The following is a 26,527-nucleotide window of genomic DNA, read 5'->3' as shown; positions in this document are numbered from 1 at the left end:
ACATGATGACCTTTAGTTCATTCTGTAAATCTACTCTTGACACTTGGTGGGATCTTTAATTTCAGAGGCATGTTCAAAACACACAAACAAATATAAATACGGGTGAATGCTTCTGTAATGATGTTTATGGCTAGCCTACAGATGTACGTACTGAGCGCGCATGCTCTGAACTCCTGCAGTGGCCATATTACTTACTTAAAAAACATGCTTTGTAAATAATAATAATCAAATGGCCTCAGCTACCACGTACACACCTTATAATTTGACACCATCTGGCTGTCTGCTCATCAATTATGATGTTCCATTTTACTCTAGGCTTACTACATGGCAAATAAACTGATTCTCTTGGGCATCAATGGCTGAAATTTAATAATGAATTTTGTTAGGTAAACACCAAATGTGACATCATACCAGACATTATACGCATGGAGAATCGAATGGACTTTCGCCCTTCAAAAACTATCTCTGCCGGATCTGAACCTGCCATTTTGGACACGGAAGCCGACACTCTACCACTGATCCACAGAGGCAGTTTCCACAGCCATACCATCCATCAACTCAGAGTACTTTCCATCCCACACTAAACAGCAGTGATCAATACTACTGGCACCACCTTACCTTTCTTACGAATATCTTCATCCTGTTCATACGCATTGATAATCTCGGTTGTTCTTTTTTCATCATACTCAGGAAAAAGGATTTCGTTGAGTCGTGGGTCCCTCTGCTTCTTATTTAGAAAAGTTTTTAACTGTTCCACATTTATTGGTTTTCCTTTACCATTTCCTCTGAAAATAAAATAAAATAAAATAAAATAAAATAAAATATCAAATCATCATTATCATTAAATTATCATCAAAGTCATAAAATCTGTTCTACCCATCAATGCCTTGTTCTCCCTGTGCATATCTTACCCTCCATGACCGAGTCCACTATTCCCCTAGTTAACCTATCCTCTTCCATTTGCCTTACATGACCTCACAATCAAAACTGGTTTATGCGTACAGCTTCATCAATCATGTTCATTCCTAACTTCTTTCATCATCCCCCTCTCTACCTTCCTCTCTCCTTCCACCATTCCTCTTCCATCATTTTCTCCCAGTCCAGGTTTCTTCTTCTTGCACTCCTCTTTATCGAATCAATCCACCTTGTTCTAGGCCTTCCTCTTTTTCTCTTTCCTTAGAACTTTGTCTCCATCATCTGTTTTGGTATTCTCTTCTCCTCCATCCTCTTTACGTGTCCAAATCATCTTAGTTTATTCCTATCAATTCTCACATTTAGGTTTTCCATTCCGACCTCCTTTCTCACATCTTTGTTTCTCAATTTGTCTTTCCTGTCATACCTCTTAGGTATTTTACAGTATGCACCAAAATATACAGTATTGGAAATTATGTTAGTCATATTGTCATTACCTTACTTATTGAGATGATAGTGTAAATGTTCAAAATGTGCTCCATTGCGCTGTAGGCAGTGTTCATAACGATCACGCAGATTTTCCAACATATTCTGGAACATAGGTTGCTGCAGAGCCCCAAAAGACGAGACGATCTTCTGACGTAATGCAGGCACAGTTTTGGATGGATCTGGACAATTGAATATTTGCTCCTTTTACATTCCCCACACGTAAGCATCAGGTGGTGTGAGATCATGAGAATGTGATGGGTGGGGGAACTCAGCCCGTGGGAAATTACTCGTCCTGGAAAGGTTTCTTGCAGCATAGCCATAATCTGTCGAGCAGTGTGGCAGGTCGCCCCGTCTTGTTGGAACCACTGTCTATTCATCTGCATGTTCCTGGCACGACAAAACCTTCTTAGATCCTGAATAAAGGGCCTGATCACCATGTTCCTATAGCATTCCTGGTTAACAGTAAGAGGTGCACGATCATCTCATCATTCTCTTTGAAATACGGACCTAGCACACCGTTTCCTGGCACTGCACACCAAATCGTCATACGCACACTATGTAGCGGTTTCTGGACTATAGTGTCTGGCCTCTCGAAACCAAGAAAGCGAGTTGTTTGGCAATTGATAAAACCGTCCAAGTGAATGTGACTTTCGTTGGAGAACCACACGTTGAACAAGAAATCTGGATCCTTGTACATCATGGCCAAAAATCGTGCAAAATATTCCACCGACATGCCTATCGTGCTCCATCAATCGTTGCCCAACCTGTATTCGGTACGGAAATCCACCTATGTCTTTAAACAATCGTCAAAGTGTCGTAGGGCTGATGTTTAATTTCAGGGCTGTTCGCTGAAGACTTTGCTTTGAAGACTGCAACATCTGATTGAGGACACATCCATGATTTTTATTTGTGGACACAGTTACTGGCCTACGAGACCTTTCCTTGTGTTGACACAATACACTACCCGTACGACAAAATTTTTTAACAATAGATAGCATAACTGTGTTGCTAGTTGCTGGCTTATTGAAGTGTACATGATATTGTTCCGCCACTAACTTTAAACTCGGCCCACCTTGATAACCGTTTCCATACGAGCGAAAATAATACTCCACTATAAACAGTTTTTCCTCCGTCGCGAGATCCATTGTCACTTCCAATCACAGAGCACAATGTTCTTTACACAACTAACAATTCATCATGGCGATGTAACAACACGCAGACGCTCAGGCGTGCGATGCGAACTGCGTGAAAATGAGTACTGTATATTTTGGCGCATAATGTATTTCACTGGCTTGAATTCTACTCTCCTCCCTACTTGTCACTGTGCAGGTCTCAGCCACATTGGTCAATATGGGTGCGTAATATCCGTCACGTGAGGCTATGCACTAAAAGGCAGATATCACCGACCTATTCTTGCTTTTTTATCTTAATGGCTCATCACTTCTGCCTGTTTTAGCAAACATTGCTCCTCCAGATCTGAGGAGAAAGGCAGCAAAAGTACAGTTGCTCAAGAAGACCTTTGCACACAGGAACTCACTTTTGTTCAATGCCTTACGAGATCCACCTGTGATGAGGTTAAAATCCAGGAATCCACTCTGGACTGATCTACACTCCTATGAAAAATTCAGTGTAACAGCAGAATGGAGACAGCGATGGGAACAATGTCCACCCACCAACACCCTTCTGATTAAAGACCCAACGAAGTGCCAGGTTTCGATCTTCCTCGACATGAGTGGTCAAAACTCAACCGTTTCAGAACAGGCCACGGCAGGTGCCGATATATGATGAAAAAGTGGGGATATTGTGAAAGTGCTGCGTGTGAGTGTGGTGCTGAGAAGCAGACATTGCTTCATGTTGTTGAGAGCTGTCCACTGTTAGCATTTAAGGACGGTTTACGGACTCTGTATGAATTGACACCAAGTGCAGTGGACTGGTTGTCGAAGCTGGACATTCTAGTTTAATTACCTCTATATTTTAATTTGTATGTTAATTGTATATTTTTACAGATTATGCTTGTAAATGCCATACGATAATAATAATAATAATAATAATAATAATAATAATAATAATAATAATAATAATAATACCTCAATAAAAGTGTCAATAATGGAGGTTCCCATACCCAAGTAAATGATAACAAATTATCAATCAAGATATTCATAATTAAGTCAGTTTTCAAGCTTAATGGGGAATTAAAGAAATAAACACACTCTCTCCCACTTTATTTTTATATATACATTACTATATACAATATCTCGAGATACACTAGCCAGAAAGGAGGTGGCAAAGAGAGTGCAGAAGAGCTCTCACTTTTACCAGCAAGTACGAACACTCCTCTGGGATTCCAAAGTAGCAACAAAATCAAAGCTGGTGATGTTCAATCAGTACTTCATAACAATCTTAACCTATGGTATTGAAACCTGCACTCTCACTCATCAAGGTTGCAGGCATCTGAGATGAAGTTCCTTAGGTCCACAATTCAAAAAACCAAACTGGACAAGTTAAGGAATGATGTGGTTAGGAAGAAAGCTGGGATTGAGACATCATTGTTAGATCGGGTCAGCATTTCCAGATTGAGGTGGTTCAGGCAATGAGGATGAAGCCAACAAGGACAGCATATGTTAACTTGGAGCGACATGTGGCAGGGAAACGGATGGTGAGAAGACCAAGAAACCCACTGGGTGGACATCGTAATGATGGACATTGCAGATCGGGGAAGGACACTGGAGGATGTCGTTAACAACAGAATGTATCTCAATAAGACAGAATGGAAGAGGCTCACCAACAGTAACCGGGAAACAGGAACTGTAAAATGATGATGATGATGATGATATACATTACTATAACCGTACTGTTCTGTGTTTGCTTTGTGTAGCCTAAATAATTCAGCCCCCTTCTTGAAATTTGTTATTATTTGTTGGAATGAAGAGAAACCATGCTCTAATGATGATGATGATGATGATGATGATGATGATGATGATGATGATGATGATGATGATGCTTGTTGTTTAAAGGGGCCTAACATCGAGATCATCGCCCCTAATGATATGAAATGAAATATTAAAAAAATCAAATTCATCCACTGACCAAAATAAAATAAAAAATGTCATGAAGAATGAATGGATGGACATGTACCCTACCAAAAAACCAAAACCAAAACAAACAAACAAACAAACAAACAAACAAACAAACAAACAAACAAACAAACAAACAAACAAACAAATAAACAGACAAACAAACAAACAAACAAACAAACAAAAACAGTGGATCAGACTCATAAAGAAGGTAGTTAATTAGACTATTACTGACCAAGGGACCATTTATAAAGCACAATGATGCTTGATGTCTGAATGGGTGCTAAATTCACGTCTAAGGCGAGTAAAGTACAACCATGGTATTTGTCATATTGGGGTACTGATCAAAAGTAGCGAAGACTCACGGTGGTCCACACAAGATGGTACTACTCACAAGTATTGCAATTCATGCAGGGAACACAGACCTATGGTGTTTCTCACACAATGGCACCACTTATAGCCAAAGGAAATCGGTAAGTTTCCTCACCTAGGTGTACTAGTCACGGGCGCCAGTATTCCCGTGGTGTTCCTCACATAGTGGGTACCAATCACAGGCAACGCTGACCCACAGTGCCGCTCATATAGCGGTACAACTCACAGGCTACGCCCAGATCCGCGGTGTTGCTCACATGGGTACAACGCATGGGTACTGGAATCCACCAGGCCAGGCTTTTACTGCAACTAATCACAAACCTATTTCGTACCAATTTAGTGATACTACTCGCAAGTACATGCAACCCATGGTGTTCCCCGCATGATGGTACGAATCAAGAGTAGTTTCATGGTTCTAATTCAATCATCCCTTGGTCGCCCCTTCTAGTCGCCTCTTACAACAGGCAGGGGATACCGCGAGTGTATTCTACATGTGCGTCCCCCACCCACAGGGGGTAGTGTGTTTGGTTCGCGAAAGGTATTTTATTTCCCTCAAGTCCGCCGGCAAGCCGGTTAGGAACCCCCTATCCGCCACCTGGGACGCGTCACGTGGGAGTATCACCTCTCCCCCTGCTACCCCTGCGTACCAGGTTCGTGGTGCTCTAATAATACACCCGAGCAAATATATTACATGTACATATGCCATTAAGTCAATAAGAATACACAAAGGCTAAGTTAGGTTGACAACAAAAAAATTTTCCATTTGAACTGAACTAATCATTACAGAGGAGGTAATGTTGCTTTCCTTTTCAAAGGAGTTCTTGCAGATTTTTCTTCCTTCCTAGACATCCTCATCAAAGTCTATACGTAAGTATTGGACAAAATAAAACCGTAATTAATAAAATGCTCCGTTCATCATTTCACACCAACTACATTATTAAATGTATTATTCAAACATGCCACATTTCTAATTACCTGGTATTACCCAAACAGATTTACAATCCCACCAGAAAAGAAAATATGCTTTATTTATACCTGCAAATGTAACACTGGTGATTTTAACAATACGGCAGTGACAATATGTAATTCTTGCAAGTCGCAAAATAAACCATGACTATACTGCCAACCTGCAAGATGTTCTGTCAGCAAGTAGGGTCCCTAAATTGTATGGTTAGCGACACAGGGAAGAAGGAGTAAGGTTGTACCATTAGTGTATATGCTTACATACCAGGGAGAATATCTCTTTACACTTCCTTGGTACTTCCTTATTCCAGACGAGGTTTTTTACACTCTGGTAGAATTAATTGCCTTGTTACACCCTCTTACTAATCTCTACATCCAGCCTTGTATTCTGCATTAATTCACTCCCTCGGTAATTGAAACTGTCAACAATTTCAAGGTTTTGACCACCAATTTTCACAATGCCTTTCTTTCCCTTGTCTTTCTACTCTTGATATCACCATGGTTTTGCTTTTCTCTGCACTGATTTTGATACCATACTTTTCAATTATCAGTCAACTTTTTTTTCCCTCATTTTTTTTTTTTTTTTGCTAGTTGCTTTACGTCGCGCCGACACAGATAGGTCTTATGGCGACGATGGAACAGGGAAGGGCTAGGAGTGGGAAGGAAGCGGCCGTGGCCTTAATTAAGGTACAGCCCCAGCATTTGCCTGGTGTGAAAATGGGAAACCACGGAAAACCATCTTCAGGGCTGCCGACAGTGGGGTTCGAACCTACTATCTCCCGAATACTGGATACTGGCCGCACTTAAGCGACTGCAGCTATCGAGCTCGGTTTTCCCTCATTTTGAGTACCCTGTTTGTACCAGTGATAATTCTCACAATTTTCGTGCCTGTTACTTCTAACTTATGAATAAGATATCAGGGGTTAACCCAGTTTTCACTCCCGAACAGTAAAGATAGTTACATCCAAGATCTGACTTCCATCTTGCAGAAGCCGTTCATCACAACTGCAAGCTCACTGCATTAGCTTTGCTGTACCTTGATCCAATTTCACTCACCCACATCCTATATACAGTAAAACCTTGTTAAGACGTTTCTGCAAGGGACAAGGAAAAAGAATGTTTTAAGCAAGAAAACATACTACTGAATACACAAATAAAAACTATTATATGGAAGCACTAGATACTGTTTTTTTTTTTGACATGACGCCATTTTACGTCATGTATCCGCGGGTACAGTGAAAACTATATCTACCATTTCTAAAGATGAGAGGAGAACATTAAAAGGTGTGAAAAAACATAGCGGAACAAATATGAAAACCTTTTCTGCTGGGGATGATAACATAACAACAGTGCATTGAAAGGTGTGAAAAACACCAAACAACAAAAATATGAAAACATTTGCACGGAGGCCAGTAAAAATGAAGTATTATTGCGGATCACACCCTTTCTAAAATAAATGTTAGTAGAAGCCTTTTATTTTGCAGCAGTGAGCTATTAAGCATTATTTTCTGGTCAATCTCATAGACAATGAATTGTAGGTTACACTCGACCATGTGCAAATGCAACTTGGACTGCCATTTTGAAACGGACAAAACTTTGATTCAACTAACTTTAATGATCAATTCAAAACTCGAAGGTGCAAGTTTCAACATTCGCGCTACCTCTACATGCTTGAAACCAGAAACATTCCATCCCAATCTAGCGCGTGTGGTACAGATTGTTTGCTAATTATTACATCTTACTTTAATTTTTCACAACAACCAAACCATCTTAAAGCCATATCAAAATTAAATAATTCCAAAATTCATACACAGAACATATATACCATAAATAAATACATGATATAAAATTCCCCAATTTTCATTTCCAAACAATCACTACAAAGTACATTATTTGAGTACAGTAAACACACTTTGTTGGATAAATTTTGGAAATAGATATTTGCCATGGCATTTGAAAGGTTTAAACTGTGAATTAAGGTTAATTGCATGCAGTAGAATATTTTGTGATGCAGCAGGGTTGGCATTTCTGAATTACAAGTTGGCACTTAATTTGAAATTACGTAATTCGAAGTCCGATTTTTGAGTCTCAACAACTTTGAATTAATGAGGTTTTACTGTATAAAGGTGAAAGATTACAGTTTGTCTAACACTCGTAACTACGTTGAATAAAAAAAATGACATTGTGCAATATTTTTAAATGAACAATATTAATTGCTTCAAACCTAAAATTAATTAATAATTAATATTTTTTAATTAAAAATATTAATTCTCTAGTATACATCTTATGAGTATAGTTTATGAAAGACTGAATACTGGTTATACTTACATTGAATTAAACAGTTCATCAATCTCCTTCCTCGGACAGACCTTGTGATACAATTCGTAGAATTTCTCAAAAGTGAAGTCAGCAGGTGCAACAACATCACTCTTCGGATAAAACATAAATAATAGAGTTAAAATTAATTTTTAGTACATGAAGTTATAATTTTCAGCAAACTAGACACACCTTTTTAAATCCTTATTATGGTTTAAAAGAATATCATGTAATTATTAGGCCTATACAAAACTGAAGAACTGAACATAAGAACGGATGACTGTCATTCAATGGACGACCAGGGAAGGCAATTAGTTGATGAAGAAATGGATAAAGAAATTACAATGAATGAAATTGAAATGGCAGTAAGAAAGATGAAGAATGGAAAAACTGCTGGAATAGAGATGAAATTTCAGTGGAGATGATAAAGGCAGCTGGAGCTGTAGGCCTGCAGTGGACATATTGGGTTCTCAGGAATGTCTAGGAGAATAAGGAGGTCCCTGAAGATTGGCAAAAAGGAATAATCATCCCAATTTTCAAGAAGGGTGATAAGAAAGTTTTGAAGAACCACAGGGGAATTACTCTAATATCCCATGTTGCTAAGATAATGGAAAGGATACTGGAAAGTAGAATAAGGTTGAGGGTTGAGAATCAGATACAGGAAAATCAGTTTGGTTTCAGAAGTGGAAGGTCAACAATAGAGCCCATTTTCATTATGAGACAACTAATGGAAAAGCATTGGGAGTACGGGAATGATATGGTGATGACATTCATTGACATTGAAAAGGCATATGACAGTGTCCCCAGGATGAAAGTTTGGGACAGTCTGGTGCAAAAAGGAATTGGACAGGGATTAATAAAAATGATCATGGCATTGTATAAGGAATGTTGTAGTTGCGTACAAACACAAGTTGGCAGGACAAGTTGGTTCAAAATAACTAGTGGGCTGAGAGAGGGAAGTGTTCTATCACCAATCCTGTTTACAATAGTAATGGATGACATCATGAGAACAGCAAAAGCAGCATATGGAGGAAGAGAAATGAACATGATGTTATTTGCAGATGATATTGTTATTTGGGGAGAAGACGACAGGAAGGTTCAAGAACAGTTGAATGTGGTGAATGGGAAGATCGAAGAATGTGGATTGAAAATAAGTGTAGAAAAGAGTAAAACTCTTGTTATGACTAGAGGGGAGAAAGAAGGGAAAGGTCAGATTAGACTTGCAGACAAGCCCCTGGAAGTAGTGGAAACGTTTAAATACCTGGGGAGTGAATTAATGGAGAATGCTCGACTGGATACTGAGATTAGTAAAAGGATTCAAGCTGGAAGTTGTTTCTATCATAGTGTAAGAAACATGTTATGGAACAAAAATGTGCCAACGGAAGCAAAGGATACTATGTACAAGATGTATTACGTACCCATAACAACTTACGGAGCAGAAACTTGGACAATGACAAAGAAGGATGAGAGTCGAATACAGGCAGCCGAAATGAAGTTCTTGAGGAGTATGGTACAGAAGAGTAGAAGAGACAAAATAAGGAATGAGAAAATCCGGGAAAAAATTGGAGTGGAAAAATTGAATGATAGAATAGAGAAGAGCCGACTAAGATGGTTTGGGCACATAAAGCGAATGAGCGACGAAAGAATGCCAAAAAAAGTGATGGAAATGCAAATCCAAGGAAGGAGAGGCCGTGGACGATCACGATTGAGATGGAAGGATACCATCCAATGCAGCATTATAGAAAGAAACCTGGACTGGGACACAGTGTTGGAGGAGGAGTGGTGGAAAGACCGAAGAAAGTGGAGAGGAACCATATTTGCCCCTACCCGGCTACAGCTGGATAAAGGGAAATGATAATGATGATGATGATGATGATGACAAAACTGACTCATAAACGGACAAGTCATTACTAAAGGTAGGAATATTTCAACAGTGAAAAAAGCAATGAAAAAGAGAAAGCATTTTCTTTTTGTACCGTATCTCACGTATCTTAACATCTTGTCATAATTACAATACTTCATAGACAAATCCATTTTTGTGAATTAATTCTAAAAGTGGATATTACAGCAAAAAACTGTTTTTTAAGTAAAATGCAAGCAATTTTGAAGAATATTAAATGAATCTTTTAATTAAATTTGAAAAATAGTTTTCTGACAATTTGTTTTTTGATATGACATGGGTGAAAACTATCATGAAGTCAGCTGATGCTACAATGGATGCTAGAGAGCACATGGACCAGAGATTTTAACTCTGATGCTCTTACTCTCTGTGATGGAATTCATACCCTTGGAGGGATGAAGGCGGGCGCCAATGAGAAGGTGTACGCTGTTTGTAATTTGTAATATTTTGATTGTTGATTTTTAAAAATGCTGGTTATTGTTATGTATGTATGGTGAGTGCTCAGCCTGAGGGCTGGTTTGGACCTCAACAGCTCCGCCATCAGCCCAGCCATCTCTGAAGAGGCGTACTAGGAAAATGAGGAGCGAGATAGTTTCCCGTTGCTTTCCTCACTGAGCCAGATGTTGCTATTACGTATCAGTCTGCCAAGCCCACCGAAATACCTGCACCAACTGACCCTATGAGCAACATTTTCAAACCATTCATAACAGGGACTGGCTGCAGAAGGAATGGTGCTCATACCTTGAATCACTTTCATGTTGTCAAAGCCAAGGATGAGACTGTGACCAGTCAATGAAAGTAACAAATTTGTTCTAGCCCACACCTGAAGACATAGTGCACTGTAAACACCAGATCATGCCAGCAAAATCAAGGTTGTTGTTAATTTAAATACAAATGCTCATTCTGTGTTATACTGGAAAGCAAAATAAGTTGTCCACAACTTATAACTCTTCACAGAACCAAATTAAATTACTGCAACAACTCTGGGCACAATTTTGAGCCTCCCTCCCTTAAAGTTGAAAAGAGAAAATTGCAGTTACTATTACTTTTATATAATGAATGAAGCAATACAGTAAATGCCTCCAAGGTAAAATATCAGACATTAATCAACAACAGTAATAATTCCAACTGAGATAGCAGACAGCTGTCAACTCTGCTCAATTCACTACCCTGTCTTTTAAACATCAACATGTAACCATGATGACATTGGAAATTCTCATGATCCGTTAACCGCTGATTCCTGTGCTTCCAATCATTGAAACTAGTTGTTACAAATTGGGATGTCCTTCCAAAAAGTTCACAAGGGGCACAAAAAAAAAAAAAAAAAAACAGATTGTAGGCTGCAGAAATAAAACCAGATATTCACGTTTCATAATGTCTCCATTTAAAAGCTTCCTTTCAAACAACACTTTCGTCAGATATTGCTCACTGTCTGGATAGAATTACAGAAATTTTTATGTCTGAGAGAACAATTTACTTTCCTCTGGTTCTCTTCTGCTAATCTGCAATCATTTGTGCCACTTACCGTAATTGTTTTTGACCATCCATTTTGTGTATGTAACATGAAAATCACTTAATACAGCTCTCAAAAAACCAATAAAAATGGGTTTCACTTTCAAGGAGTTCCCCAGAACTCTTGGTATTATGGGATATTAGCGGCCTTCTAAATCCACTCAGCACCATATGGTTGTCCGGCTCCATGGCTAAATGGTTAGCGTGCTAGTCTTTGGTCACAGGGGTCCTGGGTTCGATTCCTGGTAGGGTTGGGAATTTTAACCATAATTGGTTAATTTTGCTGGCATGGGAGCCAGGGAAGAGCAGGCTCAAGATCGAAAAGGATGGAAAAGGATTGTGAGATCGGCACGGGAACTTCATGTCTCTCAGAAGCCTATGGAGTGAGTGAGTGAGCGAGTATGGGGGCTGGGTGTATGTGTCGTCTTCATCATCATTTAATCCTCATCATGATGTGCAGGCCGCCTACAGGAGTCAAATCAAAAGACATGCATCTGGTGGGCCGAACATGTCCTCAGACACTCCTGGCACTAAAAGCCTGAGTCATCTTGATACCTACACCAAACCAAGAGGGCTGTGTTTCAAAATTGTGGTGGTATTTATAATATTATTACCAACAGCTTTCATGTAAGTGGCATGAAAATTCCATTCTTTATATTGGAGATTTTGCTTTTTCATTACGTACTATGAAGGGGCATGCATTCTAAACACTCGTTTTCATCCCATTAGACCTCATTTTTACTGCCCCATAAATTTTCTGCCCTGGTTCCGGGCATATAAGGCCCATGTCTAAATATGGCACAGGACATAAATTTTATTTGAGTGATAGTATCATTTTTAGCAACATAACTACTACAGTTTTTAATATCTGGAGCCACCTCTTTTCAGTTTAGACTCGGTTAATTTATAACTGTTAGGTTCTTCAGTCTGATGAAACTAATTTTGACTAATAAATTTATTAACATCTGCCTCTGTGGTGTAGTGGTTAGTGTGATTAGCTGCCACCCCTGGAGGTCCGGGTTCGATTCCCGGCTCTGCCACGAAATTTGAAAAGTGGTACGAGGGCTGGAACGGGGTCCACTCAGCCTCGGGAGGTCAACTGAGTAGAGGTGGGTTCGGTTCCCACCTCAGCCATCCTGGAGTGGTTTTCCATGGTTTCCCACTTCTCCTCCAGGCGAATGCCGGGATGGTACCCAAGTTAAGGCCACGGCCGCTTCCTTCCCTCTTCCTTGTCTATCCCTTTCAATCTTCCCATCCCTCAGCAAGGCCCCTGTTCAGCATAGCAGGTAAGGCCGCCTGGGCGAGGTACTGGTCATCCTCCCCAGTTGTATCCCCTGACCCAATGTCTCACGCTCCAGAACACTGCCCTTGAGGCGGTAGAGGTGGGATCCCCTGCTGAGTCCGAGGGAAAAGCCGAACCTGGAGAGTAAACAGATGATGATGATGATGATGATGAAATTTATTAACTACATGAAAAAGAAATCATATGGTAACAGAATTATACTTAAAAAACAATTAAAATAGAATGACATCATCATCATCATTTCCCAACTCCAGTTTCCCGGATGTGGTGTACAAGCGCTCGCCATCTCCTTCTGTCTTCATATGTCTGTTCCAGTACATCCTCCCATTTGTGTCCTCTCTCCTCCACATCTGATCTTACCTTCAAAGAATGCTTCCAGTCACTATGTATTACATTCAGAAGTAAAACTTATAACATACGCTTGTGATAGTACATACATCACACCCTCGCACTATATGTAGAAGTGAGAGATATTATTATAATATTATTTCTTTATGACACTGGTAATAGGAACCTCAATACAAGCTACTTTCCTATTCACTTCATTTCTGATCTTGTCCTTTCTGGTAGTTTGGTTAATGGTTCTAATGAATCTCATTTCAGTTGCTTGCATTCTACTGAAGTCTTTGTTTAGTAGGGTACATGTCTCTACCGTACATGAGGATTGGTACAAAGTAAGTGTGGTACATAATTGTTTTTGCTTTTTGTGGTATTTTTCAGTCCCAGAGAAGATTTCTGACTTGACTGTAGAAGTTTGATGCTTTGTGTGTCCTGCTGAGTATTTCCTGCTGAACAGTGTTGTCTTTCGAGATTGTGCTTCTGAGGTACTTGAAGTGGGAAGCTGATTCGATTTTTACTCCTTCCAGAAATATATTTGAGCTTGTTCCTTCCCTATTGATTGTCATTTCCACTGTCTTTGTTTTGCTCATCTTCCGTCCAAAATTTTTGAAAGTATTGTTCCATTCGTTAAGTTTCTTCTGAACTTTAGCTTCTGTCTCTCCCCATAAAAGCACATCATCAGCAAATACCAGGGCGTTTGGTTCACTGTCCATTTTCATAAGTTATGAATGAAAAACATATATCCAAGTATCCCTATAAAAGAAAGCATAGATATAATATACAATAATTTAAAAAATAAAATTATCCATACGAGAAATTCAGGAATTTATGTCCATTCGGAAATTGGTTCTGAAAAACAACTACTTCAGTTTTAATAATGTTATTTACCAACAGAATTGTTTGGCCATGGGATCACCAGCCTCAGGGATATTGGCAGAAATTGAATTAGATAATTTAGAATACACAAAGATCTTAAAAAAACCGTATTCAATAATATCTGTTACTGGGCTCGCTATGTGGATGATGTTCCAGCTATATTAAATCAAGACCTTGGAAATGTGGCCTATACACAATCCGCTTTAGATGCCCTAGATCTGCATATCAATTTTACACTGGAATCTGAATCCCAACAGAATCTACATTATTAAATTTAAGTATTACTAGACATCCCATCTTTAGACATCGTATCTTTAGAAAACCAACTCAAACGGTTAGTACAATCCAATATGATTCTCTCCATCCCCAATCCCATAAAAAAAAAAAAAAAAAAAAGCAGCATACTATAGTAATAATAATTCCATGCAGCTATTTCTAGCCAAGTGCAGCCCTTGTAAGGCAGACCCACTGATGAGGGTGGGCAGCATCTGCCATGTGTAGGTAACTGCGTGTTATTGTGGTGGAGGGTAGTGTTATGTGTGGTGTGTGAGTTACAGGGATGTTGGGGACAGCACAAACACCCAGCCCCCAGACCAGTGGAATTAACCAATGAAGGTTAAAATCCCCGACCTGGCCAGGAATCGAACCTGGGACCCTCTGAACCGAAGGCCAGTACGCTGAACATTCAGCCAACGAGTCGGACAGCATACTATAGTATGGTATATAGTCGTAGAGCATTCACGATCGCCTTATCCAAAAGAGACCTTCAAAATGAACTAAATGTTATGCAATCAATAGCTAAATCAAACGGGTATAATGCACAATTTATCAATAAAATCATCAACATGACTAAAAGAAGTCATATTTCTACTTTAACCAGAGAATCAATAGACAAAAAGAAACGTATTCCTCCTTCTTGTTCAATAATATAAACATATACCAAATTACTAATATTTTCAAGAAGCTTGGAATTCTGTGATAGATACCATATTGTAAAATGCAGGAATAGACAGAAATCCATCGTAGCTTATAGCAAAGAAAAGTAATGTGTATATAATGTAAATGTAATGTAATGTAATGTAATGGTATTCTGCACGGCATGTGCGCATTTTTCAATAATAATAATATTTTCAAGAAACATAACCAACAAATAGCTTTTAAAACTAATTAATACAAATTTTCCCCGTTTCTTCAATACATGTACTATCAATCAAACTAATACATTTTCTCAATCAGATGTCTACAAACTACAGTGCAATAGCTGTGAAAGTACATACCATATTTACACACTGGCTTTTTGAGACAAAGAAAATGAAGAAAATGAAGAAAATAAATCTTGCATACAAGACCCCCCCAGCGTAATTCGTCAGAGAAGAACAACGATTCTGCTTTGAAGCGGGTACCAGCCTTACTGCAGCTCTGATGACATTGCACAAATTTGTGAATAGTTTCGTCCGTACAACCCACGCAATGAAAACACTTCTCAGTACATCTGTGTTTCGCATTTAAGAAATGTCGGCCTCTGTAACTTAAGCCTACTGCAGCTCCAATGGTGTCTCACAAATAGGTGAATAGTTTTGTGTCTGACCAGCGCATTGCAAGCACGCATCATTTATGAACTGTATTTGTGTCTGTGTTTTGTAGTTAAGAATGTCTGCCAGCGTAATGGTTAGGACAACTAGCTGCCATTCTCAAGAGCCTGAGTTCAATTTCCGGTACCATATTGCCAGAGATTTACGAACGGCAGGAAGATTGATATGCGGTAAAAATGTTACATACAACTCCCTTCCACTGAGGGCCTGTCTAAATAGAGCTGCACCACCTCAGGATGAGGAATGAGTTTACCTTAGTTAAGAAATATTCACAGATGTTGCTATTGATATAGCAGCTGAGATCATTAACAAAGTGATTGTTTAATCTCTCGTAACTCGGGCCAATATAGGTTTTTTTTGGAGAGAAGTAGGTTTAAAACGTGATAAAAATAATCCAACCATAACTGTTGTTTTACTCGCCAACGTACCTCACAAATAATAATAATAAATAATAATAAATAATAATAATTTTCCATCCCCACTTAACGATTTTTGGAGATGCCGAACACAACATACTATGCATTAATTATAAGAAATGGAGACAACAATCATATGAAATTAAACAGTATGATAATAAAATGCATTACCACCACACCCATAGATATCCATAAATGCGGTAAACTTTCCTGTTATTTATTTTTGATCTTCCTGTTGTGGAACTTCTGACACTATGCGGGCATTTGATAGCATACCTAACCTAAACAATGCGATCTCTCTTATCTCATTTACAGCTATTTAGGTAAATCCTGATGTGATAAATGTGGAGAACAAGCATGAAATATGCTTAAAAATAAGGGTTTAGCTTTCAACAGCCACAGTTATGCAAAGATGATATCATCATCATCATCATCATCATCATCATCATCATCATCATCATCATCATCATCATCATCATCATTATTATTATTATTATTATTATTATTATTATTATTATTATTATTATTATTATTATTATTATTTCATTTGTATATTTTGTCTTTTATATTTGTAAGCTGGGAGGTCTCCATATGTGGTATGAGTAATTTGTTTTGTATAACAGCTGGTAAAACATTGCTATATTGAACTCAGGAAATTTGGATGAGTCATGTGTACCGGTATGTGTTTGATGAGATGGACTTCTTGTTGTAGTCGGGAAGTTCTACGAATCATGTGAATAGCCCAGAATTACATGAGCTTGTTGATGTTGTAGTCGGAAATCTCCGATGAGTCATGTGAAATACCCTAAAGTTTGCTGATCTTGTGATTTCCTTGTGACACTGGAAGAAATTCAGGGTGTGATCTTGACATGTGGATCTACTCATGATTGAATGGCCAGGATGAATCCAGACATATCATGTGAGTGAAGGGGCAGGCTGAGGTCTATATATACTTCGACATTACAGCAGAAGGGAACTGGACACACTGTACGGGGATGAAGTAGTGCAGACACACGATATGGGAGTGAAACTGGATATACGGTACTGGAGTGACACTGCTGTACTATACTGGACTGGACTTCCAACTTTAGTGGAACGTAGTCTTTTTATGTTTGTGAAAAGTGACTGACATACAACCAAGTATTGTATCACTTTATGGCAGCCTGGTATTACAGGGTACTGAAAGCTGGAAGGTGCTATATCTCAGACTTTCCATAATTTATGTTCAGGAACGACAAGCGTGTGTTGCTCAAATGTATATATCTTTACAACAAGTGTTAAAGTCAGTGAACACAGTATTACGAGGTACAGTATCTGTGTGATATTATAAGTATCGATTATGGGATTAGGCAAGTCGTGTTGATACAGAGACAGTGAAGGGTTCTTATATATGTACATTGTTCAACAGACTTACAGCAAATGGTGTCTTAGTTCTCGCTTTCATTTTCCCACTGTTTTCTTTGTTGTTGTTGTAAATATAGAGTCTTCCAGTAATATTTTGTTTGTGTATTATAAGTGTATTTTGGTGTGTTGATGAGGTGCTCATGCACGGATTTTATTCAGAATATAGGTAGTTATTTTAGAATCAGTGGAGTTATTGATGAACCTAGGTGCTATTTCTACCTATTTAGTTGTTTTCAGAAGGCTAGGTAAGGCCTGAAGCAGATGTACCACTACGCAGCATTATGTACACGCCCTGGGATATAAAGAATTATCATGCTCTATCTAAATTCGAGAGATCCATTCTGGTGAACTATGGCGCCCATACTACGGACATTTTGATTGATTATTTTTATTAATTTAATTTATTTCAAGTATTTTATTAAGTTTTTGAGTAATTTTATTTATTCAGTTATTTATTTTTTAGTATTCACAGTAAAATTATAAATTGCACCCAAGTGTGGGACAACGAATATAGTTAATATTTATATATTATTGGTATTTTTATCAAACAGTTACACGCTAGTTATCAGCTGGTAGTTTGGCACGCTTTCTGCAGCATGTCTTTATTCAGGAGTGGCTTCTGCTATACATACATAAACTCTTCAGAAACAATTTGGGAATAGATTCTCACTGTTTGGACTCTATAGTCAGGAATTAAATTATTTTTAAAAGTTTCAAAAAAACGGGACCTCGAATGCTCTTGATGGCAGTGAAGATGACATCATTTGGAATAACAACATGCCGGTAGGAGCGAACTTGGCGACACAAGACGATAATTCAAATTAAAACAGTGATTAGATTTACTCAGGTTTAGTATGCGGTAGGCCTACTGCTCAACTGACAGAGACAAATGACTGGCCATTAGTTTTTTTCTATCAATATTGCATAATATGATAATATGATACCCTTATCCCTTTTCTCTACAGGATCGAGTATGAAGTGAGACGAATCTCGTAGCGAGTTTTTACGTTAGTATGCCCTTCCTGACATCAACCTAATCAAAGGAATTAATGAGATGAAACGAATGATGTAATATGAGTAGGCCTAACTACAACTGACTATATTTACTTATTATGTAGGCCTAAAAACCGTGTTCACCATTTATTGTCTTTTTACATTTAGAAATACTGCCTTCCAACAAAAATAGCCAGTATACCTCAAACACATTCACAAGTTTGTTAATGAATATTGTAGAATGTTTACATGCATATTTTATAGCTCCTTATAGCCTAGAAGCCATGTGTTCACTACATAAAATTTGAGGTTATTGCATATTGGACTCCGCTTACTTTCTTTTTGGCTGTAAAAGTGGAAGAAAAAGGGGTCTAATACATGAGTAAATATGGTATATAGGACAAACAGGACATAATTTTTCAATAAGATACATGGAACATGGCAATACTTCAAGATACAATTGTTTCTCTGCCATGGCACAACACATGACAGACTTAAAACATATTTTTACATCAACTGGCCAAGATTTAAGCATATTGAAAGTGGATAAGAAGGGCACAATGCTCAACATATTGGAGAACTGTTACATTCATTTAGAACAGTACTTAAACCCTAACCATAATATTAATGAAATAAATGAAAAACCTAATATTCTGTTTGATATAATCATTTCCATATACGCAAAGTATAAATAGAAAAAAGACACGTTAAGTCCACCTATCTACCCGGCCCCAACCCGCCCCTCCTCAAATCCCTCCTCCTACCCCTGCCACCATCCTGCTCCCTCTTAACAGTCAATATGGTGTTAGTGTCCATGCCCACGTTTCTACAATATGATGATCCATGAGGAAAATATTCCTGCTGTCTATAAAACTGTTACTTTTACTAAGAGTCAGGTACAAATGGCTGCTGCTAGACGCACGTCTCGCTTGCCGGCTTTAGCCGACTTCAGTGGCTAGTGATGTATAATAAAGATATGGACGTTGAAGGTCAACAAGTTTATTGTGCCATGGTATGGCTATTCCGCCCTTCCTTTTTTCACACAAATACCTTACAATTTCATCTTCGACGTCTTTAAAGTGTCTTTGTTGCTGGCCACTGAATGCATTTTTTGTACATTACGCATTTTTAAGCTATCTTTGTCTTCATGCAAACGCGGAACATTGGCTTTAGTTATGCCGTATTTTCTTGCGGCTGCACAATAATCCTTCTTTTCCTCGTGTTTTATTACCATTAACTTAAAATTTTCATAATAATATCAATGAGAACCTGTTGAAAATTTGCTGGCAATACCTGTTCCACGTGTCTTTACAATACGATGATCCATCACGAAAATATTCCTGCTGTCTGTAAAACTGTTAATTTCACTGACAGATGTGTTTTAACTCTGCCACTGAGTAGCCATGGCTTTTCTAAGAATTTGAAAGCACGCATGTTTTGATGCCATTCTGCAGATTCGAGAAATGTTTTTTTAGAGGCTAATAGAATGTAATTTTCTCTTCACTATTTCCCGAAAACCAGTGACATTGCACAGAGGCACTGTACAATTGGTTGCCATGGCTAGGGATGTATAGGCCTGACACAGATGCATACATTGATAGTTATCGAGTTTTGTGTGTGCAGGGAGTGAAGGGAAGCAGTGTGGTTACCATGGTAGCAGCCAGTGGTGTCCATTACTGTTAGGTTGCGAATGCAAGACGGCCCTTGATTTTTCACATGAGATACTGAGGAAAAAAAATGTTGTCTTGGATACAGAGAAATACGGTATATATTTTAACCCACTCGATCATTTGACATGATGTTCACGCAAGCACTGACCAGACCTTCAACTCAAATGATGAGACATTCACGTGCCTTACTGAGTCGTATATATTTTGATGACCCCGTGCAAGGGTTTCCCTTTTGAGAACGTTTATGAATAGAATAAGAATGTGGCTTCTTTACAGCTGTCCTCATGTGAACTTGTACCATAATTTATTGCCCAATTATAGCCTCTGAAAGTAGAAACATTTTGTCAGGTGTCCTGGCCATGGCTCCGGGCATAGTAAAGGCCAGTGACAGCAATGCTATCGCTGAGTTAATTGAAAGTGTTTTAGACAGTGATTTGGAGGACAGTGATGGTGATTATGACAATATTGAAGGAAATTTTGAGTGAAAGTGACAGTTCATCTGATACGAATGACTGTGAAATCGTACCTAAAGCACCGCGTGTGAAAGCAAAACATGGTGACTGGGTGTGGGTTAGTAATAGTCATAACCAACCAATTATTCATCACTTTACAGGCTTTCCATAGGTGGCAGGAGAACTGAGAGACAAACATTTAGATAATTCTGCATCAGACTTTTCTGTGTTTTGGGAGTTTATGGGCTCATTGTTTTCCCACATTGCGTAGGAAACAAATATGTACATTAGTTAGTTTGTCCAACCCTTGTCCCGTTTCCCTATGGGGTCGGGTATGAGGTCAGATGAATCTGTCGTGGTGGGTTTTTATGACCAGATGCCCTTCCTGACGTCAACCCATCAGAGGAGTTAATGAGATGATTGAATGACGTGATATATGATAGTAGGGAGAGGGTGAAACCCAGTGCCAGCACATAGCCTACTCCTGTCGAATAGCACGAAGGGGTCTGCTCAAGGCTTAACGTCCCTATCCGTTGGACGAATCACCATCAACAGTGTCATATACCCTCACTCCATATGGACACTTCGGAGAGGTTTGGAATTTAATCCAGGCTTTTGGCACGCAATCTAGTGATTCGAAATTGTATACTACCACCTCCCCTACCCTGTCGGCCAACATTCTGATGGTGAATTTTTTTTCGATCAACGGGACTCGAACCGGCTAACCTCGGTGTCAGGCCATTTAGACTTCAGCGCCTTAACAATCATGGCCACAGGACAATTATTGGGCACAGATAGAAAAAAAATGAATGGACAAAGACATGTAATTTGACACTAATGAGTATGAAATTAAATTCTACTTTGCCCTCTGCATTCTGACATCCCAGGTTTGAAAGCCTCGCATCCAACTGGAGCAAAGATAAATGTATTGAGACCCTAAAACGTGTGAAGCGCTTCTACATTCTGAAATGTTTTGAGATTTACCACATACAGTACTTGTTCTGATGTCATTGTTGGTGAGTACAATTATTTTTAATGCTTCACTGAAAACTGTGCATGAAAGTTCTGATTGCTGTTCCATTTATGACATTTATTTTGAAGCAGTGCAGTTGTTCTGACCAAGTGTTTACTCATGTTGAGAGCAATTAAAATCTCATTTCTAACCGAGCGCGTGAGACCATCAAACCTGAAGCAACTGAGTTAAGTACAGCCTTGAGCCGGTAAGGTTCTCTGTGTGCTGAGACCATATGGTGGGTCTTGTCATATACAAGTACTACCTGGGGTTGGCACGCACTCTGTGACCCAGCCAGTGACCTCACTGATAATGATGTATTGTTTGTTTCGATCAAATGTAGTCTCATAAAGACACTCAAAGGACTAATTAGTAATGAAATCATTAATCTGATATTGGTGGAAACAAATAGCAATGGATGATATCTTTAGCTTATTCTTTTATATTCATTATCAATTTGTAGAATTCTTACCTTCTTACCAACAACCTTGAGCTCTGCCAGGTACTGGTGCACCAATTTCTCGTTCTTGCCCGACGTGAATGTCCTGGCGATAGTCTTCACTGGAATTTTCCCGTCTTGATTCACCAAGAATCGTAATCTCATCCATCTGAACAACACACAAGTGACTACTCTTCATTTATTTGCATCAGTTCCAAGCAGTTTTCATAGAATGACAACAAACACAGGAGTGGGTGATGTTTTCTAAACTAAAACATGTAACTACATCCTGTCATCAGTAGGCGTACACAGCCCCAAGTCAGCAACGTGGTAAAGCAGAAGCTGACTGAGGGGAAGATAACTTCTTTTTAATCGAAACCGACTTTCAACCTATTAGGTCGTATTACGTACATTTAGTACGTGTTGAAGAGATGTTAAGTACAGAACAAAAATGGCCAACGTAACACGACCTAATAGGTTGAAAGTCGGTTTCGATTACAATGTGGTCGTGAAAATTCAATATTCAATAACTTCTTTCTGTTATTTTTTAAATTTTGTTTACAATTGGCTTTATGTTGCACCGACACAGATACAGATAGATCTCATGGTGACAGTGGGACAGGAAAGGGCTAGGAATGAGAAAGAAGCGACCATGGGCCTGGTATAAAAATGAAAAACCACAGAAAATAATCTTCAGGGTTGCCGACAGTAGTATTTGAACCCACTATCTCCTGAATACAAGCTGACAACTGTCTCCTCCTTCCTGTTCACACAAAGTGATACTCACTGTTTCTTCAGGTTGTTGTAAACACACAGATTCTTCATCTTGTTGTTGTGAGTGATCTGCAGCAGTCCATGCAGCCAGTCCTAACAACAATAAAACACACTCTATTATTCAACTTTTGAATTACTCCTACATCAGAGAATTTACAAGAATTTACATGTATTTTCATATGTTTACAATGTCACAAATACTAGTGAAATTACAAGGTGGTTTAAATATAAGTGGGAAAGAAGTGTGGATACAATAAAATTGACTGACATTACTTTCTCAATGGCTCATCATTTTAAAAATTGTTGTGAAAGATATGTTCTCTGCAAATAACCTCAGCCTTTGTGGGTGGGGTTAACTTCCAATAAGTAACCGGGAACCTAACCCCTACAGATCGCGTCCCCAGGGGGCGGATGGGGGGTCTCTACAGTACGTAGGGCTGGTTGAAATACCCAATACAACCCGTGCACCAACAGGTATCCCAATTGCTGCGGGCTTTAAAATACTGGGACACCTTCTCTCCAGGGGTCATAAATATGAAGGGCCCTTGCCCTGGGTTATGGGTGAAAAACTCAACGGCATCTATGATGGAGAAGATGGACTTTGGTATGGTAGAGATGGCGGAAGGTACAAACCTGTAGCGTCTGTACCCCAGAGGAGCAGCTACAAGAGGTTCCTGACTCCATGTTAGGGGTGGCCCAATTTGAACCTGGCAGAAAGTAATAAAATGCTTTTGGGAGTAGCGAACCCATCGTACAGCCTATAAAATGAGTGTGAGTGAATCGAGGCCTCGGAAAATGCTAGGGCATCACCCTGAAGTAACGTGCCGTTCCCGGTGCTCTGGGGGAACTGTAAGAAGTGGGCTATCAGACATCACAAGAATCGGTATCATCAATGTCATGACTTTGAATGGCAAGGTAGAAGAACTGATAGAGTATATGGAGAAGAAAGACAGAGCAATGATGAGAATAAGTGAGACAAAATGGAAGGGGAAAGGTCAAAAAGAATTGAAGAAAGGGTATACTGGAGTGGAGGAAAGATGGCAACAAATGGTGTTGGTGTTATATCGAGAGAAGACCTAGCGCAATATGTGGACAAAATTGACCAGATCAGTGACAGGATAATTAAAGTTAGACTTGGACTTGAGAGCAGAATCAAGAATTTTATACAGGTCTATGCACCCCAATCGAGGAATGCAGATGAATGTTTAGAAGAGTTTCTACAAGAACTGGAAATTTGTATTGAAGACTAAGAGGTTGTAATAATGGGAGACACGAATGCACATGTTGGAACAAACAGACAGGGAAAAGAAGAGATAATTGGCCCCTGTAGTTATGGAAACCAAGATGAAGAAGGAGATTTCATAATAGATTTTGGTAGAAGGAATGGATTAATTGTTGGCAATACATGCTTTAGAAAAAAGAACTCACAAAAAGTAAGTAGATATGGTTGGGAAGATAACAAGACAAAGACAATGATTGATCTTATTCTGGTGGAGAAGGAGAAACGTAGACAATGGAAAGATGTGACAGCAATGCCAAGAGCTGATTTTGAAGGAGACCATAAAGTGGTGGTAGCCAGATTAAGACTTGGTAATATAACAAATTTAACAGAAAAAAGGGAAAGAAAAATAAAGAGATGAAAGTTAAAAGAGAAAGAAATAAGGGAAAAGTTTCAAGAGGATCTGAAGAAAGAAATTTCCAAAGATGACATGAACAGTGTGGAAGAGGAATGGACATGTTTCAGAAATGGATTTGTAAAGTGTGCAGTAAACACCTGTGGAAGACTATCAGGGAGGAAAAAGTAAAAGGAGACTCCTTGGTGGAACAGCAGGGTAAGGGAAGCAGCTAAAGAGAAACAAATGGCTTGGAGGAAGTGGATAGGCAGCAACAGTACAGAGAATTGGCAGAAATATAAAGAAGTAAAAAAAGTATGTAAGAAAATAGTACAAGAAGAGAAACGGAAGAGCTCAGGAGGATATGGAGGATATGGTTCGGTGAAGAATAGTTTACGAAATAGGGAAGATACAAAACTTTTACAAACTGAAAAAGGGGAAAAAATGATACAAAGAGATGGCATACTAAAAAGATGGGAAGAATACTTCTCAGAATTGCTAAATATTAAATACAGTGAACTGGTAGATGAGAAGGAGCAAGAAGAAACAATGGGGAAAGAAGAAGAACAAGAAAAGGAGATATCGATGTTCGAAATAGAGGAAGCCATACAAAAGATGAAAAGCGGTAAAGCAGCAGGAGTGGATGAGGAAACTATGGAAATGATAAAAGCAGCAGGACCAATAGGGCTACAGTTGCTGTATAGATTATTTAGAATAATGTGGATGAAGAAAGAGATGCTAGAAGAGTGGGGAAAAGGTTTAATCATCCCAATATTTAAAGAAGGTGATAAAAAAGGAATGTAACAGCTAGAGAGGGATCACCCGTATTGCCCATGTAGCTAAGATATTTGAGAGAGTATTGGAAGGAAGACTGAGGATGAAGCTAGAAGGAGAAATGGAAGAAGAACAGTATGGTTTTACATTAAGACATATGATGGAGAAAAGATGGGAGTTTGGAAAAAACATAGTGATGACATTTATTGACATTGAGAAAGCTTATGACAGTGTGCCCAGACAGTTGGTATGGGACACATTAAGGAAAAAGAAGAAGTTAGCAGAGTGGAAGTGCAAATGATAAAAGCTATGTACAAAAATTGTGTTAGTAGTGTGAAGACTAGTATGGGAAAAACAAAATGGTTTAAAGTTGAAACTGGTCTCCGACAGCAAAGTGTACTATCCCCCATACTATTCATCATAGTCATGGATGAAATTCATAAGAACATTAAACAGAGATTGCAAAGACAAGCAACAAAAGCCATGTTGTTTGCAGATGATAAGAGTTATATGGGTTGATGATGAAACAGAAGATAAAAAACAAGTAGATATATGGAATCAAGAGATAGAAAAATTTGGGATGAAAGTAAGCACAGAGAAAAGTAAAACAATAGTGATGACAATAGGGAAAAAAGGAAGGAAGAGGAAAGATAAAACTGAATGGTAAAATTCTGGAAGTGGTTAAAAGTTTCAAGTAGTTGGGAAATGTTATCACAGAAGATGGAAAGATAACTGAGGAAATTGGGAAAAGAATACAACAAGCAAACAGCTTCTGCCAGAGTGTAAGGGGTATTTTGTGGAACCAGGATGTCCCGAAGAAATGTAAGAAAGTATTATATTCAACCTGTTATGAATCCACACTAACCTGTGCAGCTGGATCGTAGACTACAAAACAACGAGAGAAGAGTAGAATACAGGCAGTGGAGATGAAATTCCTAAGAGGTATCGAGGGCAAGACCAGAAAGGATAGAATTCGAAATGAAGAGATAAGGAAAAGGATAGGAATCTTGAAACTTCAAGACAGGATAGAAACAACAAAGCTAAAGTGGAATGGGTATATGATGAGAATGGGAGAAGAGAGAGAGTGCCAAAAAAAAGCTTTTTCAGAGAAGTTAACAGGAAAGAGACCACGAGGAAGACCTCGAAAGAGGTGGACAGATTCAGTGTGGGAGTGCATAGAGAAGGGGGAGAAAAACCAGAAGATGAACTTAAAAAAGGAGAAGAGTGGTGGAGAGACAGACAGCGATGGACGTACTTGATTCACAACCTGACCTAGGAAGCTGTAAACGGGAAATGAAGACGACGATGAGTGAAAGATATGTTTGTCCCATT

General features: G+C 38.8%; 1 protein-coding gene across 8 annotated transcripts in view; it reads right to left on the bottom strand.

The window, feature by feature from the left end:
- Positions 1 to 26,527, bottom strand: part of LOC136883163 (1-phosphatidylinositol 4,5-bisphosphate phosphodiesterase) — a 219,185-nt gene that overhangs the window by 88,421 nt on the left and 104,237 nt on the right. For 7 of the 8 annotated variants that reach the window (XM_068229634.1, XM_068229637.1, XM_068229635.1 and 4 more), the window contains exons 5-8: positions 22,822 to 22,901; positions 22,068 to 22,203; positions 8,139 to 8,239; positions 619 to 785 (exon numbers count right to left, since the gene is read on the bottom strand). In XM_068229634.1, coding sequence (XP_068085735.1) covers positions 619 to 785; positions 8,139 to 8,239; positions 22,068 to 22,203; positions 22,822 to 22,901 — 484 coding nt within the window. Of the gene's footprint in view, positions 1 to 618; positions 786 to 8,138; positions 8,240 to 22,067; positions 22,223 to 22,821; positions 22,902 to 26,527 lie in introns of all 8 variants that reach the window. The other variant, XM_068229638.1, reaches the window with a different exon arrangement.

The sequence above is a fragment of the Anabrus simplex genome, chromosome 11 (genome assembly GCF_040414725.1).
Source record: "Anabrus simplex isolate iqAnaSimp1 chromosome 11, ASM4041472v1, whole genome shotgun sequence".
Taxonomy (NCBI): Eukaryota; Metazoa; Arthropoda; class Insecta; order Orthoptera; family Tettigoniidae; genus Anabrus; species Anabrus simplex.
The sequence above is the reverse complement of the archived record's forward strand: the minus strand, read 5'-3'. Positions and strand labels throughout refer to the sequence as shown.